The sequence below is a fragment of the Ranitomeya variabilis genome, chromosome 1 (assembly GCF_051348905.1).
Source record: "Ranitomeya variabilis isolate aRanVar5 chromosome 1, aRanVar5.hap1, whole genome shotgun sequence".
Taxonomy (NCBI): Eukaryota; Metazoa; Chordata; class Amphibia; order Anura; family Dendrobatidae; genus Ranitomeya; species Ranitomeya variabilis.
In genome coordinates, this window is record NC_135232.1 from 1,162,577,326 (window position 1) to 1,162,593,113 (window position 15,788).

At 46.8% G+C, this 15,788-nt stretch overlaps 1 protein-coding gene across 2 annotated transcripts in view; it reads left to right on the forward strand.

Annotated features, from left to right (window-relative positions):
- Nucleotides 1-6,926: 6,926 nt before the first annotated feature.
- Nucleotides 6,927-15,788, forward strand: part of LOC143793286 (uncharacterized) — a 105,226-nt gene continuing 96,364 nt past the window's right edge. For both annotated transcript variants that reach the window (XM_077280134.1, XM_077280142.1), the window contains exon 1: nucleotides 6,927-7,056. In XM_077280134.1, coding sequence (XP_077136249.1) covers nucleotides 7,008-7,056 — 49 coding nt within the window. In that variant the 5' untranslated portion in view covers nucleotides 6,927-7,007. The remainder of the gene's footprint in view (nucleotides 7,057-15,788) is intronic.

Here is a 15,788-nt window from a genome sequence, read left to right on the forward strand (position 1 = left end):
GATGCTACGCATGCTGGTTGAGACACAAGGGCGTGACTGGGAGCGGTACCTCCCACACCTGCTATTCGCTTACCGAGAGGTTCCGCAGGCCTCGACGGGGTTCTCCCCCTTCGAGCTCCTGTACGGCAGGCGAGTCCGGGGACCCCTTGGGTTGGTAAGAGAATCCTGGGAAGAGGAGCCGAACCCTTCTGAAGTGTCCATAGTGGAGTATGTCATGCGCTTCCGTGACAAGATGCAGACCTTGACGCAGTTGGTGCATGACAACATGATGCAGGCTCAGGCTGATCAGAAGCACTGGTACGACCAGAACGCCCGGGAGCGGACCTACCACGTGGGTCAAAAGGTGTGGGTGCTGGTTCCTGTACCAACGGATAAGCTTCAGGCAGCCTGGGAGGGCCCGTACGTCGTCCACCAACAGCTCAACCCGGTCACCTTCGTGGTCACGCTTGACCACACTCGGGGTAGGCGAAAGGCCTTTCACGTCAACATGATGAAGGCTCATCACGAACGTGAACCTTTCGTCCTACCGGTCTGCAGCGCACCCGAAGACGGGGAGGAAGACGCCCTCCTGGACATGCTGGCCCAAGCCAAGGCCTGTGGGTCCATTGAGGACGTGGAGGTAAGCGCCTCGCTAGATGAACCACAGCGGTTGCAGTTGCAAACCACACTGGAACCCTTCTGGGTCGTGTTCTCCAACCGGCCTGGAAGGACTGAGCGGTCCACGAGGTGGACACCGGGAATCACGCCCCACTACGGCGAACACCCTATCGAATCTCTGACCAGGTGCAGCAGATTATGCGCCAGGAGATCGATGAGATGCTACTTCTGGGGGTGATTCGACGGTCAAAGAGCGCGTGGGCCTCACCTGTAGTTCTCGTGCCAAAGAAGGACCGGACCACCCGGTTCTGCGTGGACTACAGGGGGCTCAACGCCATTACAGCCTCTGACGCGCACCCAATGCCGCGCATCGAGGAGCTGCTTGAGAAGTTAGCTGGCGCAAAATACCTGACAATAATGGATCTGAGTCGCGGATACTGGCAGATTCCCCTGAGCCCCGAGGCGCAGGAGAAGTCCGCCTTTATCACACCCTTTGGACTGTACGAGTCCACGGTCATGCCCTTCGGCATGAAGAATGCCCCTGCCACTTTCCAGCAGATGGTCAATCTCCTGCTTCAGAGACTGGAGAAGTACGCTGTGGCGTACTTAGATGACATTGCCATCTTCAGTCCCTCCTGGGATGAACACCTGCAGCATCTCGAGGAGGTGCTCGGGCAAATTCACCGAGCAGGACTGACTATCAAGCCGGGAAAGTGCCAGATGGGCATGAGGGAGGGCCACTACCTGGGGCACCGGGTAGGTGGAGGCACCCTGAAACCGGAGCCTGAGAAAGTGGGCGCGATCGTGAACTGGCCCACTCCCGGGACCAAGAAACAGGTGATGTCCTTCCTGGGCACTGCAGGGTACTATAGGCGCTTTGTGCAGCACTATAGTAGCCTGGCAAAACCTTTGACGAACCTCACCAGGAAGAAGCTACCCCACATCGTCAACTGGACAGATGGCTGTGAGGGGGCCTTCCAGGCGTTGAAAACAGCACTGTGCAACGCCCCTGTGTTGAAAGCAGTCGACAGCAGTCGACCGTTCTTGGTACAGACCGACGCCAGCGAGTTTGGCCTTGGTGCTGTGCTCAGCCAGGTTGACTCGGAGGACCAAGAGCACCCCGTGTTGTACCTGAGCCGGAAACTTTTGCCGAGGGAAGTGGCCTACTCCACCATTGAGAAGGAGTGCCTGGCCATAGTCTGGGCCCTGCAGCGCTTGCAGCCCTACTTGTATGGTCGCACCTTCACTGTGGTGACTGACCACGACCCTCTGTGCTGGCTAAGCACCATGTGTGGAACCAATGGCAGGTTGCTACGCTGGAGCCTTGCCCTTCAGCAATTTGACTTCACCATTAAACACAAAGCGGGCAAAGAGCATGGGAATGCAGATGGACTCTCCCGCCAGGGTGAACCCACGGAGGTGCGCATGGAGGCATACCGAGAGGTTCTGCTGCCGTAGCGCACGCTAAAAGGGGGAGGTGTCACGATATGGTATGAAATATCATATAAGTTTAGTTTCTCTTGTCAGCCCAGGATGTGGGCTAAGAAACCCCCCTTCTCTTTAACTTCAGAGTTGAGCTTGCCTTGCCAATGTACATGGGGGAAGAGCGTTTTATTGCCTAAAGGAATGTTTACGACCAAGTAGAAGCTTCCTCCAGCAAGAACTGGATTCTAAGTCTCTAGAACCATGCGGTCCTTTGTTCCATTTTTGTAAGATATTAGGCAAACGATTTAAAATACGAACACAAAACTATATCGTCATAATCACACTCGGAGGATCTACCCATCACTCTAAGCATCAGCGTCTAACTCCATCGGGTGAATAAGTAGGGATTGCTCTGTAAATAATAGGACATATTTGATCTCCCTAGAATGCTAGCGATAGTACGAGATGAATGCTGGGTGTGGTATGATTATTACATGTCCTGTAGCGAAGTTACGGGCATCAGATATATTTAATGCACACTTAGTCAGTTGGAAAAGGTAGGAGGGTCTGGGATAGCCAGCCTTTTTGGTGATGTCACCAAGCTAAGCTATAACTGTTTTGGCCAGACCCCAGCAGTCAGTCTGTTGCTGGAAGAACATGTGGGTCTGACCTGAAGAGCTGTACCTCATGCATTGGGATTTTTGGGAGCCCCTCCCACTAGCATGGTGTTTGCCTGAACTGATATGAACTAAGAAGATGTGAGTTATCTTTTCTTCCTTTAATCCTTTTATTTTCATAATTACCTTGTACATATTTGCAATTGTCTCATTTGTAACATCTTTGTATAATTTTGATAAAGCACTGCCTAACCTTTCTGGAGTATAATATTTAATGCTAGTTCTTCCTCCCTGCTCTAAAAACGTACCCTGTCTCTTGAAGGGAAATTACGCTACTGTTTTGGGTTAGCTCCGGACCCGTTTGATCGGAGCTGGTGGCAGCTTACCGTGTGCAGACTTTTGGGGTGTTGTTTCAGCGACTGCAGCTTGATAATTATTGTTCCTGCCTGCGTGGGAGTAGTTATCGCGTCGCTGCAGCGCGCCCAATAGCCAGTACATAGCAGGCAGCCTTTCTGGCGACTAATTACCCTAGGTGCAGTACCTAATCTGACCGGAAAGTAAGGGGGGTGCCAGAGAGCTGCAAGTGTTAAGTGGAACTGTAAGCGGGATACACAAATCTCTGCAGTTCATGGTATATTGAAGAGCAGTGGGATACCTAAAATAAGCCCCTGCTGTAAACTAAGAGGTCAATAGCATTGTGTGTGTTTTTTTATCACATTGTGGCAGTAGAGGGATAATGAGGATAAGCCCCCCTGCACATGTGATAGCCGTCTGCTGGTCTAAAGTCATCCCAATCCGTGACCTAATGGTGGCAGTGGTCAGGAATCCCTGTGGATTTTCGTGACAAACTGCGGGCCACGGCTAAGGGATCGTGACAATTGGTGACAGTCACGGTGTGAATCGTGACAGCACCATACTGTGTATAAGGGAGCTGTGGGCCCATCATACTGTGTATAAGGGAGCTGCGGGCCCATCATACTGTGTATAAGGGAGCTGTGGGCCCATCATACTGTGTATAAGGAAGCTGCGGGCCCATCATACTGTGTATAAGGGAGCTGCGGGCCCATCATACTGTGTATAAGGGAGTTGTGGACCCACCATACTGTGTATACGGGAGCTGCGGGCCCATCATACTGTGTATAAGGGAGCTGCGGACCCATCATACTGTGTATAAGGGAGCTATGGGCCCATCATACTGTGTATAAGGGAGCTGTGGGCCCATCATACTGTGTATAAGGGAGCTGCGGGCCCATCATACTGTGTATAAGGAAGCTGCGGGCCCATCATACTGTGTATAAGGAAGCTGCGGGCCCATCATACTGTGTATAAGGGAGCTGCGGGCCCATCATACTGTGTATAAGGAAGCTGCGGGCCCATCATACTGTGTATAAGGGAGCTGCGGGCCCATCATACTGTGTATAAGGGAGCTGCGGGCCCATCATACTGTGTATAAGGGAGCTGCGGGCCCATCATACTGTGTATAGGGAACTGCGGGCCCATCATACTGTGTATAGGGAACTGTGAAGGCATATTGTGCATATGGGAGCTGTTGGCCCATTACTCTGTATATAGCAGAGCTCTGGGTGGCATTGTACTTTCTATAGTGGAGTTCTGTCAGCATTATACTGTGTATAGGGGAGCATTGGGCTCATACTATCTATAGGGGAGCAGTGGGATCATACTGTGTATAGGGGAGTTATAGAATCATCATACTGTGTACAGGGGCGCTGTGGGGGCCTTAGACTGTGTATAATGGAGCAGTACATGGGGGAACTTAGGGGACATTATTAAATGTTAAGTGGGCACTTAGGCTATGTGCACACATAGTGGTTTTTACCATGGAACCACAGCGTTTCTGCAGCTGCGGGTCCGCAGCAGTTTCCATTGCGTTTACAGTTACATGTAAACCTATGGAAACCGCAATCCGCTGTGCACATGCTGCGGGAAAAAACGCACAGAAACGCAGCGGTTTACATTCCGCAGCATGTCACTTCTTTTGTGCAGAATCGCTGCAATTCTGCACCCATAGGAATGCATTGATCCGCTAACTTCCCGCATGGGGCTGTGCCCACGATGCGGGAAGTAAGCGGATAATGTGCAGATGGTACCCGGGGTGGAGGAGAGGAGACTCTCCTGCAGGCCCTGGGAACCATATTAGTGTAAAAAAAAAAAGAATTAAAATAAAAAATAATGATATACTCACCTCTCAGCGCTGCACGCGGCCGTCCGGTCGCAGGGTTGCTGTGCGAGCAGGGCCTGAGATGACGTCAAGGTCACATGACCGTGACATCACTAAGGTCCTTCTCGCACAGCATCTTTGGAACCGGACCGCCGCGTGCAGCGCCGAGGAGATCGGGACATCGGAGGGTGAGTATAAACCATTTTTTTAATTATTTTTAACATTACTATTGACGCTGCATATTGCTGCATATGCAGCATCAATAGTATCGGAGTAAACCCGCAGTGGAAACCGCGGAACAAACCGCGATAAATCTGCAGGGATAACCGCAGTGGTTTTGCCCTGCAGATTTATCAAATCCGCTGCGGGAGAACCCCGCAAAGTGTGCACATAGCCTTAAGCATTATTGTTATAGGGGAGTATTGTGACCATCAAAGTTGCACAATTGTATTGGTCACAATATGGCGGTAAAATCAATGTTCGTTTTTGTATATAGATTTATTTTCAATAACAGTAGGGTCATATTCTGAGGTTCATCTATATTCACAATTAGAGTTCACAACCGTAGCTGTAATCAGGGTTAGCTGGTTAGGGGCCCACTCAGATGTTTCGCCCCTCCCCCTAAGTTGAAACCCTAGCTACGCCTCTGCACACGAGGCTCCGTCCCCACACATTACCATACGAGGCTCCGTCCCTCCACATTACCATACGAGGCTCTGTCCCCACACATTACCACACGAGGCTCTGTCCCCACACATTACCATACGAGACTCCGTCCTCACACATTACCATACGAGGCTCCGTCCCCACACATTACCATACGAGGCTCCGTCCCTCCACATTACCATACGAGGCTCCGTCCCCACACATTACCACACGAGGCTCTGTCCCCACACATTACCACACGAGGCTCCGTCCCCCCACATTACCACACGAGGCTCCGTCCTCACACATTACCATACGAGGCTCCGTCCCCACACATTACCACACGAGGCTCCGTCCTCACACATTACCATACGAGACTCCCTCCTCACACATTACCACACGAGGCTCCGTCCTCACACATTACCATACGAGGCTCCGTCCCCACACATTACCATACGAGGCTCCGTCCCTCCACATTACCATACGAGGCTCTGTCCCCACACATTACCACACGAGGCTCTGTCCCCACACATTACCATACGAGACTCCGTCCTCACACATTACCACACGAGGCTCCGTCCCCACACATTACCATACGAGGCTCCGTCCCTCCACATTACCATACGAGGCTCCGTCCCCACACATTACCACACGAGGCTCCGTCCCCACACATTACCATACGAGGCTCCGTCCCTCCACATTACCATACGAGGCTCCGTCCCCACACATTACCATACGAGGCTCCGTCCCTCCACATTACCATACGAGGCTCTGTCCCCACACATTACCACACGAGGCTCTGTAACCACACATTACCACACGCAGCACTTCCGTTCTATGTAATTCCACCACTTCAGCCAAGGTAAATGTACATTTAATTGCATCCGCATTCTCCCAAACAAAATGATCCAAGAAGAGTCGCCAGGTCCATTTCACAGGCCGCAGGAAAATCTGGACAATGATGCAGTAGCTGATCGACAACAACAATATCGACTAAATCGTAGGATTGATTATCAACAACGAACACCTGAGCACATTGATAAGGACAGAGAGAGATATTATTGTTATTAACTTCATTATAAGTTAATTTACCACCTGCGTAAGCGCTATTGAATGTTGTCATTATTTACTTTAGTTTAATCACCAGCAGCGTTAATTAGATAGCAATGAGCGTGCCGAGCGTTAGCTGGCTGGAAACATCTAGTATATATATATATATATCTATATCTATGTGATACAACATGACATCCTATGACTCGGGCGCCTCTGCTGAGGCTGTTACGGATCCTCGTTGCTTTTTCCTCGGTCCCGCTCTCCGTTTTTCTGGTGGAGCTTCAGGCTAGTTTCTTTTGTAAATCTTAGTCCCCTATTTTCAGGCTGTCACTTTTCATCTGTGGGGCGGGGAGAACATAGATTGTCTCAGTCTCTCTATTACGTATCGATAGAGGATGTGGTGAGGACGTCTCGTTACCCACCACTGCCCTGGTGCGAAGTTACAGAACAGGAGAGCTCCGATATCACACACCCTGACCGCCACCATCACCATGAGCCTAGTCTTGGTGCTGTCCGTCCTGGGGGTCCTCACCATCACAGGTAAGTACATGGAGATAAATGTGGTGCTGTGCAATGTGTGTGTGTATATATATATACTGTATCTCTATCTATCTATCTATCTATCTATCTATCTATCTATCTATCTATCTATCTATCTATCTATCTATCTACATACATAGCTCTGGCAAAAATTAAGAGACCACCACATCAAACCCCTGTCATGGCCGCCCAATCTCCAGACCTGAACCCCATTGAAAACCTCTGGAATGTAATTAAGAGAATGATGGATAGTCACAAGCCATCAAACAAAGAAGGACTGCTTACATTTTTGCGCCAGAAGCAGTGTGAAAGACTGGTGGAAAGCTGCCAAGACGCATGAAAGTTGTGATTAACAATCAATGATCATGGTTATTCCACAAAATATTGATTTCTGAACTCTTCCTGAGGTAAAACATTAGTATTGTTGTTTCTAAATGATTTTGAACTTGCTTTCATAGCATCATTTGAGGTCAGAAAGCACTGGGTTTTTTGTAATTTGACCACTTCTCCTTTTCAGAAAAAAATACAAAATCTATTGCTTGGAAATTCAGAGACATGTTGTCATATATGTATATGTGTGTGTGTATATATATATATATATATATATATATATATATATATATATATATATATTAGATGGTGGCCCGATTCTAACGCATCGGGTATTCTAGAATATGCATGTCCACGTAGTATATTGCCCAGTCACGTAGTATATTGCCCAGTGTAGTATATTGCCCAGTGACGTAGTATATTGCCCAGCCATGTAGTATATTGCCCAGCCACGTAGTATATTGCCCAGCCACGTAGTATATTGCCCAGTGACATAGTATATTGCCCAGTGTAGTATATTGCCCAGTGACGTAGTATATTGCCCAGCCACGTAGTATATTGCCCAGTGTAGTATATTGCCCAGTGACGTAGTATATTGCCCAGTGACGTAGTATATTGCCCAGTAACGTAGTATATTGCCCAGCCACGTAGTATATTGCCCAGCCACGTAGTATATTGCCCAGTGACGTAGTATATTGCCCAGCCACGTAGTATATTGCCCAGTGACGTAGTATGTTGCCCAGCGACGTAGTATATTGCCCAGTGACGTAGTATATTGCCCAGTCACGTAGTATATTGCCCAGCCACGTAGTATATTGCCCAGCCACGTAGTATATTGCCCAGCCACGTAGTATATTGCCCAGCCACGTAGTATATTGCCCAGCCACGTAGTATATTGCCCAGTGACGTAGCATATTGCCCAGCCACAAAAATAAAACTAATTGGAGAACCATGAGTCAAAAAAGGGTTGCCAAACGTATTTAAATCAAATAGTACAAACTTTATTAAAGGTACAATCAGATAATGAATAAAATATTACCACTTATAATAAAGTGACACAGTGACTACATCCGTGGATACAATGGTGAGCTGAGAACACCAGTACGACACCTAAAAAGTCCTAAGGTATATACATATATAAGGTTCGTATATTTTCACAGTCATGTGTGCTGACAGCTAAATGCCAGAAACCGGCAGCCCAGCAAGGAAATAAAGTAATGCTATAAAGTGCAAACGTGCTATAAACAATAGCCGGGAGCTGCAATGCACACAGAATAAGTAAAATCAGTTAATTACCCATGTGGGATGATGTAGAGGTCTCGTCCGGCACCCAGTCACATACCCCAACGCGCGTTTCGCGTTTGAACGTTGCCGCTTCCTCAGGGGGCGTGCCCAGCCACGTAGTATATTGCCCAGTGACGTAGCATATTGCCCAGCCACGTAGTATATTGCCCAGTGACGTAGCATATTGCCCAGCCACGTAGTATATTGCCCAGTTACGTAGTATATTGCCCAGCCACGTAGTATATTGCCCAGCCACGTAGTATATTGCCCAGCCACGTAGTATATTGCACAACGACGTAGTATATTGCCCAGTGACGTAGTATATTGCTCAGCGCCGTAGTATATTGCCCAGTGACGTAGCATATTGCCCAGCCACGTAGTATATTGCCCAGCGACGTAGCATATTGCCCAGCCACGTAGTATATTGCCCAGTGACGTAGTATATTGCACAGCGACGTAGTATATTGCCCAGCCATGTAGTATATTGCCCAGTGACGTAGTATATTGCCCAGCCACGTAGTATATTGCCCAGCCACGTAGTATATTGCCCAGCCACGTAGTATATTGCCCAGCCACGTAGTATATTGCCCAGTGACGTAGTATATTGCCCAGTGACGTAGTATATTGCCCAGTGACATAGTATTTTGCCCAGTGACGTAGTATATTGCCCAGTGGCGTAGTATATTGCCCAGCCACGTAGTATATTGCCCATTTATATAGTATATTGCCTAGTGACGTAGTATATTGCCCAGTGACGTAGTATATTGCCCATTTATGTAGTATATTGCCTAGTGACGTAGTATATTGCCCAGTGACGTAGTATATTGCCCAGTGATGTAGTATATTGCCCAGTGACGTAGTATACAGCACAGAGCCACGTAGTATATTGCCCAGCCACGTAGTATATTGCCCAGCAACGTGGTATATTGCCCAGCAACGTAGTATATTGCCCAGCGACGTAGTATATTGCCCAGTTACGTAGTATATTGCACAGTGACGTAGTATATTGGCCAGTCACGTAGTATATTGCACAGCGACGTAGTATATTGCCCAGTCACGTAGTATATTGCCCAGCCACGTAGTATATTGCACAGTGACGTAGTATATTGCACAGCGACGTAGTATATTGCCCAGTGACGTAGTATATTGCCCATTTATGTAGTATATTGCCTAGTGACGTAGTATATTGCCCAGTGACGTAGTATATTGCCCAGTGATGTAGTATATTGCCCAGTGACGTAGTATACAGCACAGAGCCACGTAGTATATTGCCCAGCCACGTAGTATATTGCCCAGCAACGTGGTATATTGCCCAGCAACGTAGTATATTGCCCAGCGACGTAGTATATTGCCCAGTTACGTAGTATATTGCACAGTGACGTAGTATATTGGCCAGTCACGTAGTATATTGCACAGCGACGTAGTATATTGCCCAGTCACGTAGTATATTGCCCAGCCACGTAGTATATTGCACAGTGACGTAGTATATTGCACAGCGACGTAGTATATTGCCCAGTCACGTAGTATATTGCCCAGCCACGTAGTATATTGCACAGTGACGTAGTATATTGCCCAGCCATGTAGTATATTGCCCAGCCACATAGTATATTGCCCAGTGACGTAGTATATTGCCCAGTTACATAGTATATTGCCCAGCCACGTAGTATATTGCCCAGTGACGTAGCATATTGCCCAGTTACGTAGTATATTGCCCAGCCACGTAGTATATTGCCCAGTGATGTAGTATATTGCCCAGTGATGTAGTATATTGCCCAGTTATGTAGTATATTGCCCAGTGACGTAGTATATTGCCCAGCCACGTAGTATATTGCACAGTGATGTAGTATATTGCCCAGTGACGTAGTATATTGCCCAGCCACGTAGTATATTGCCCAGTGACGTAGTATATTGCCCAGTGACGTAGTATATTGCCCAGTGACGTAGTATATTGCCCAGTGACGTAGTATATTGCCCAGTTACGTAGTATATTGCCCAGTGACGTAGGATATTGCTCAGTTACGTAGTATATTGCCCATTGACGTAGTATATTGCCCAGTGACGTAGTATATTGCCCAGTTATGTAGTATATTGCCCAGCCACGTAGTATATTGCCCAGCCACGTAGTATATTGCCCAGTGATGTAGTATATTGCCCAGTCACGTAGTATATTGCACAGTGACGTAGTATATTGCCCAGCCACGTAGTATATTGCACAGTGACGTAGTATATTGCACAGCGACGTAGTATATTGCCCAGCCACGTAGTATATTGCACAGTGACGTAGTATATTGCACAGCGACGTAGTATATTGCCCAGTGACGTAGTATACAGCACAGAGCCACATAGTATATTGCACAGCCACGTATGTCACAGGTTAAAAAATAAACATATACTCACCTTCCGAGGGCCCCTTGTAGTCCTGTCGCCTGTGTGCGGTGCAGGCGGCAGCTTCCGGTCCCAGGGTGTGATGATGTCACGGTCACATGACCGTGATGTCATGGCAGGTCCTTCTCGCAGACCATCCTTGCCACCGGAACCTGCCGCTTGCATGGACCGGTCACCGGAGCGTCGTGAGGAGCGGGAAAGGCGGCAGAAGGTGAGTGTATATAATTATTTTTTATTTTTTTAATTATTTTTAACATTAGATGTTTTTACTATTGAGGCTGCATAGGCTGCGTCAATAGTAAAAACTTGGTCACACAGGGTTAATAGCTGCGCTAACAGAGTGAGTTACCCGCGGCATAACGCGGTCCGTTACCGCTGGCATTAACCCTGTGTGAGCCGTGACTGCGGCGAGTATGGAGCGGGCGCCGGGCACTAATTGCAGGGGAGTAGGGAGGGACTAATCGGACTGTGCCTGTCGCTGATTGGTCGCGGCAGCCATGACAGGCAGCTGGTGAGACCAGACAGCGACGCGGGATTTCCGTGACAGACAGAGGCCGCGACCAATGAATATCCGTGACAGACAGACAGACAGAAGGACCGACGGAAGTGACCCTTAGACAATTATATATATATATACTAAATACTAAATGGATCCTTCAAAAGAAACCTGAAAACCCATCTCTTCAAAGAAGCTTACAGCCTGTAAAGACCACACGGCCACCTCAACACCAATGGAGCTACTGCAACCCTCGACCTACTGTCTCTTCCCCACCATCCTGTAGAATGTAAGCCCGCAAGGGCAGGGTCCTCGCCCCTCTGTACCAGTCTGTCATTGTTAGTTTTGTTTACTGTAAGTGATATTTGTATTTTGATGTAACCCCTTCTCATGTACAGCACCATGGAATCAATGGTGCTATAGAAATAAATAATAACAATAATAATAATAATAATAATAATAATAATAAATTGTGGCCCGATTCTAACGCATCGGGTATTCTAGAATATGCATGTCCCCGTAGTATATGGACAATGATGATTCCAGAATTCGCGACAGACTGTGCCCGTCGCTGATTGGTCAAGGCAACCTTTATGACATCATCGTCGCCATGGCAACCATTATGACATCTACGTCGATACTGTGCCCATCGCTGATTGGTTGAGGCAAATTCGCGGCAGACTGTGCCCGTCGCTGATTGGTCGAGGCAACCTTTATGACATCATCGTCGCCATGCTGTGCCCGTTGCTGATTGGTTGAGGCCTGGCGGCCTCGACCAATCAGAGACGCGGGATTTCCAGGACAGACAGAAAGACAGACAGACAGACAGACGGAAAAACCCTTAGACAATTATATATATACTAGATTGTGGCCCGATTCTAACGCATCGGGTATTCTAGAATATGCGTGTCCCCGTAGTATATGGACAATGATGATTCCAGAATTCGTGGCAGACTGTGCCCGTCGCTGATTGGTCGAGGCAACCTTTATGACATCATAGTCGCCATGGCAACCATTATGACATCTACGTCGATACTGTGCCCGTCGCTGATTGGTCGAGCTCGACCAATCAGGGACGCGGGATTTCCAGGACAGACAGACAGACAGACAGAAAGACAGACAGACAGACGGAAAAACCCTTAGACAATTATATATATAGATAGATAGATATATGCATCTCACAACATTAGAATATCATCAAAAAGTTAATTTATTTAAGGTCTTCAATACAAAAGTGAATCTCGTACATTCTGTTGAGTCATTACAGAGTGATCTATTTCACGTGTTTATTTCTGTTAATGTTGATGATTATGGCTTACAGCCAATGAAGACCCAAAAGTCATTATCTCTCAGTAAATTAGAATACTTTATAACACCAGCTTGAAAAAATGATTTTAACATCCGAAATGTCGTCCTACTGAAATGTCTGTTCAGTAAATGCCCTCAGTACTTGGTCGGGATACTTGTTCATCAATTACTGCATCAATGCGGCGTGGCATGGAGGCGATCAGCCTGTGGTGCTGCTGAGGGGTTATGGAAGCCCAGGTTGCTTTGATAGCAGCCTTCAGCTCGTCTGCATTGTTGGGTCTGGTGTCTCATCTTCCTCTTGACAATACTCCATAGATTCTCTATGGGCTTAAGGTCAGGAGAGTTTGCTGCCAATCAAGCCCAGTGATACTGTTGTGTTTACACCAGGTATTGGTACTTTTGGCAGTGTGGACAGGGGCCAAGTCCTGCTGGAGAATGACATTTCCATCTCCTAAAAGCTTGTCAGTAGAGGGAAACATGAAGGGCCCTACAATGTCCTGATAGACGGCTGCGCTGACTTTGGACTTGATAAAACACAGTGGACCTACACCAGCAGATGACATGGCTCCCCAAACCATCACTGATGGTGGAGACTCGTCTGAACACCCTGAAACCATATGGTCTTAACGTAGACTTCAAATTGAATCAGGTTATTTAAAATACAGTGATTATGACATTCTTTCTCACGTCATATATTAAAGGGTTTTTTTTATATAAAAAAATCTCGTTATTTTTGGATAAGAAATAACTTTCTTTCCTTTCATTCCAGGTGTCCCACCCTCTTAAACAGTTAAAAAAAATTGTTTCTTTAAAAAAAGTTTTTGGAAAATATTTTTTTCTTTAGTTTATTATATCTTTTTCACTGTGCTGACTGGTGCCTTCTCATAAGATCATGCATCACTTGGTTTATTTGATGGAACTAAATAAGATTAAAAAAAATAAATTAAAAAGAAACAAAAGTATCTTGGTCTTGTATTTACTAAGCAGACACTAAGGCCATGTGCACACGTTCAGGATTTTTAGCGTTTTTTTCGCGTTTTTTCGCTATAAAAACGTGATAAAAACGCGAAAAAAACGCTAACATATGCCTCCTATTATTTACAAGGTATTCCGCATTTTTTGTGCAAATGTTGCGATTTTTTTCCGCGAAAAAATCGCATAGCGGAAAAAAAAGCAACATGTTCATTAAAAATGCGGAATTGCAGGGATTCCGCACACCTAGGAGTCCATTGATCTGCTTACTTCCCGCACGGGGCTGTGCACACCATGCGGGAAGTAAGCAGATCATGTGCGGTTGGTACCCAGGGTGGAGGAGAGGAGACTCTCCTCCACGCACTGGGCACCATATAAGTGGTCAAAAATAAGAAATAAAATAAAAAATAGTCCTATACTCACCCTCGATGTCCCGCGCAGTGTTCCCGCCTCACCGCTGCACGCTGCCGTTCGGTTCCTGTAGCTGGTGTGCGGCGAAGGACCTTGCCGATGACGTCACTGTCCTGTGATTGGTCGTGAGCGGTCATGTGACCGCTCACGTGACCGTGACGTCACGGAAGGCCCTGTGCGCACAGACCAGCTATAGGAAGACGAACGGACGCTGCTGATGAGATGTCTGGGTGAGTATAAGCATTTTTTTATTTTTTTTATTATTTTTAAACATTCTATCTTTTACTATAGATGCTGCATAAGCAGCATCTATAGTAACAAGTTGGTCACACTTGTCAAACGCTATGTTTGACAAGTGTGACCAACTTGTCAGTCAGTTTTCCAAGTGATGCTACAGATCGCAGGGAAAACTTTAGCATTCTGCAAGCTAATTACGCTTGCAGAATGCTAAAAAAACGCGAAAAAAACGGAAAAAAAAAAATGCGGATTTCTTGCAGAAAATTTCCGGTTTTCTTCAGGAAATTTCTGCAAGAAATCCGCAACGTGTGCACATGGCCTAAAAGGAACTCAGATAACGGGGCCGAAGATTTGTGGTCATTTTGTGTCACAGGTAATGGATAAGAGAAACACGGGGGATGAGCCGCCCCTTAAGGTCTCTGTGTCCATAGCTAGGAATGGGATGCCCAGACCTAGTGATACTATCTTGGGCCTATGTCCTGACCCTTTGTTTCTGCAGCACATTTATATCTGTTCCTTAAGAGAACCGCAGTGCGCTCTTCATTTGACCAATGATACTTTATACCATCTTCACTTAAAAGCCACTGACTTATAAATGAGTCTTTCTTAATCTCATGAGTTCTGTTATATGGTGATGCTGCGATTCGTGTAATTTTCATTCATACTTTCATGTCAGCAATACAGCTGATTACCTTAATAAACATGGCGCCGTGACCTTCAGAGCGGCTCTGCGCAGTCGTGGCGCATGAGGACGCTGAAGACCTGGCGTGCAGGAAAAGTATACAATCGTGAGTGCGCTTTAATCATATTTCATGGGACTGGGACTCCTGAATTAGTTAAATTGATTATTTAGTATTTTTTAACCATAAATCACGCTGCACGAAATGTTTAATATCAACAATGAATTTGAAAAGATGATCTAAATATGCACTTATGCACTGTAACAGTAACCTGTTATGAGCGCACTATTCTTATGTTTTCTATGATTGTTTTTAATCAATTTATTAATGAGAAATATACACTCACCGGCCACTTTATTAGGTACACCATGCTAGTAACGGGTTGGACCCCTTTTGCCTTCAGAACTGCCTCAATTCTTCGTGGCATAGATTCAACAAGGTGCTGGAAGCATTCCTCAGAGATTTTGGTCCATATTGACATGATGGCATCACACAGTTGCCGCAGATTTGTCGGCTGCACATCCCAAAGATGCTCCATACAAGGCAGGATGGATCCATGCTTTCATGTTGTTTACGCCAAATTCTGACCCTACCATCCGAATGTCGCAGCAGAAATCGAGACTCATCAG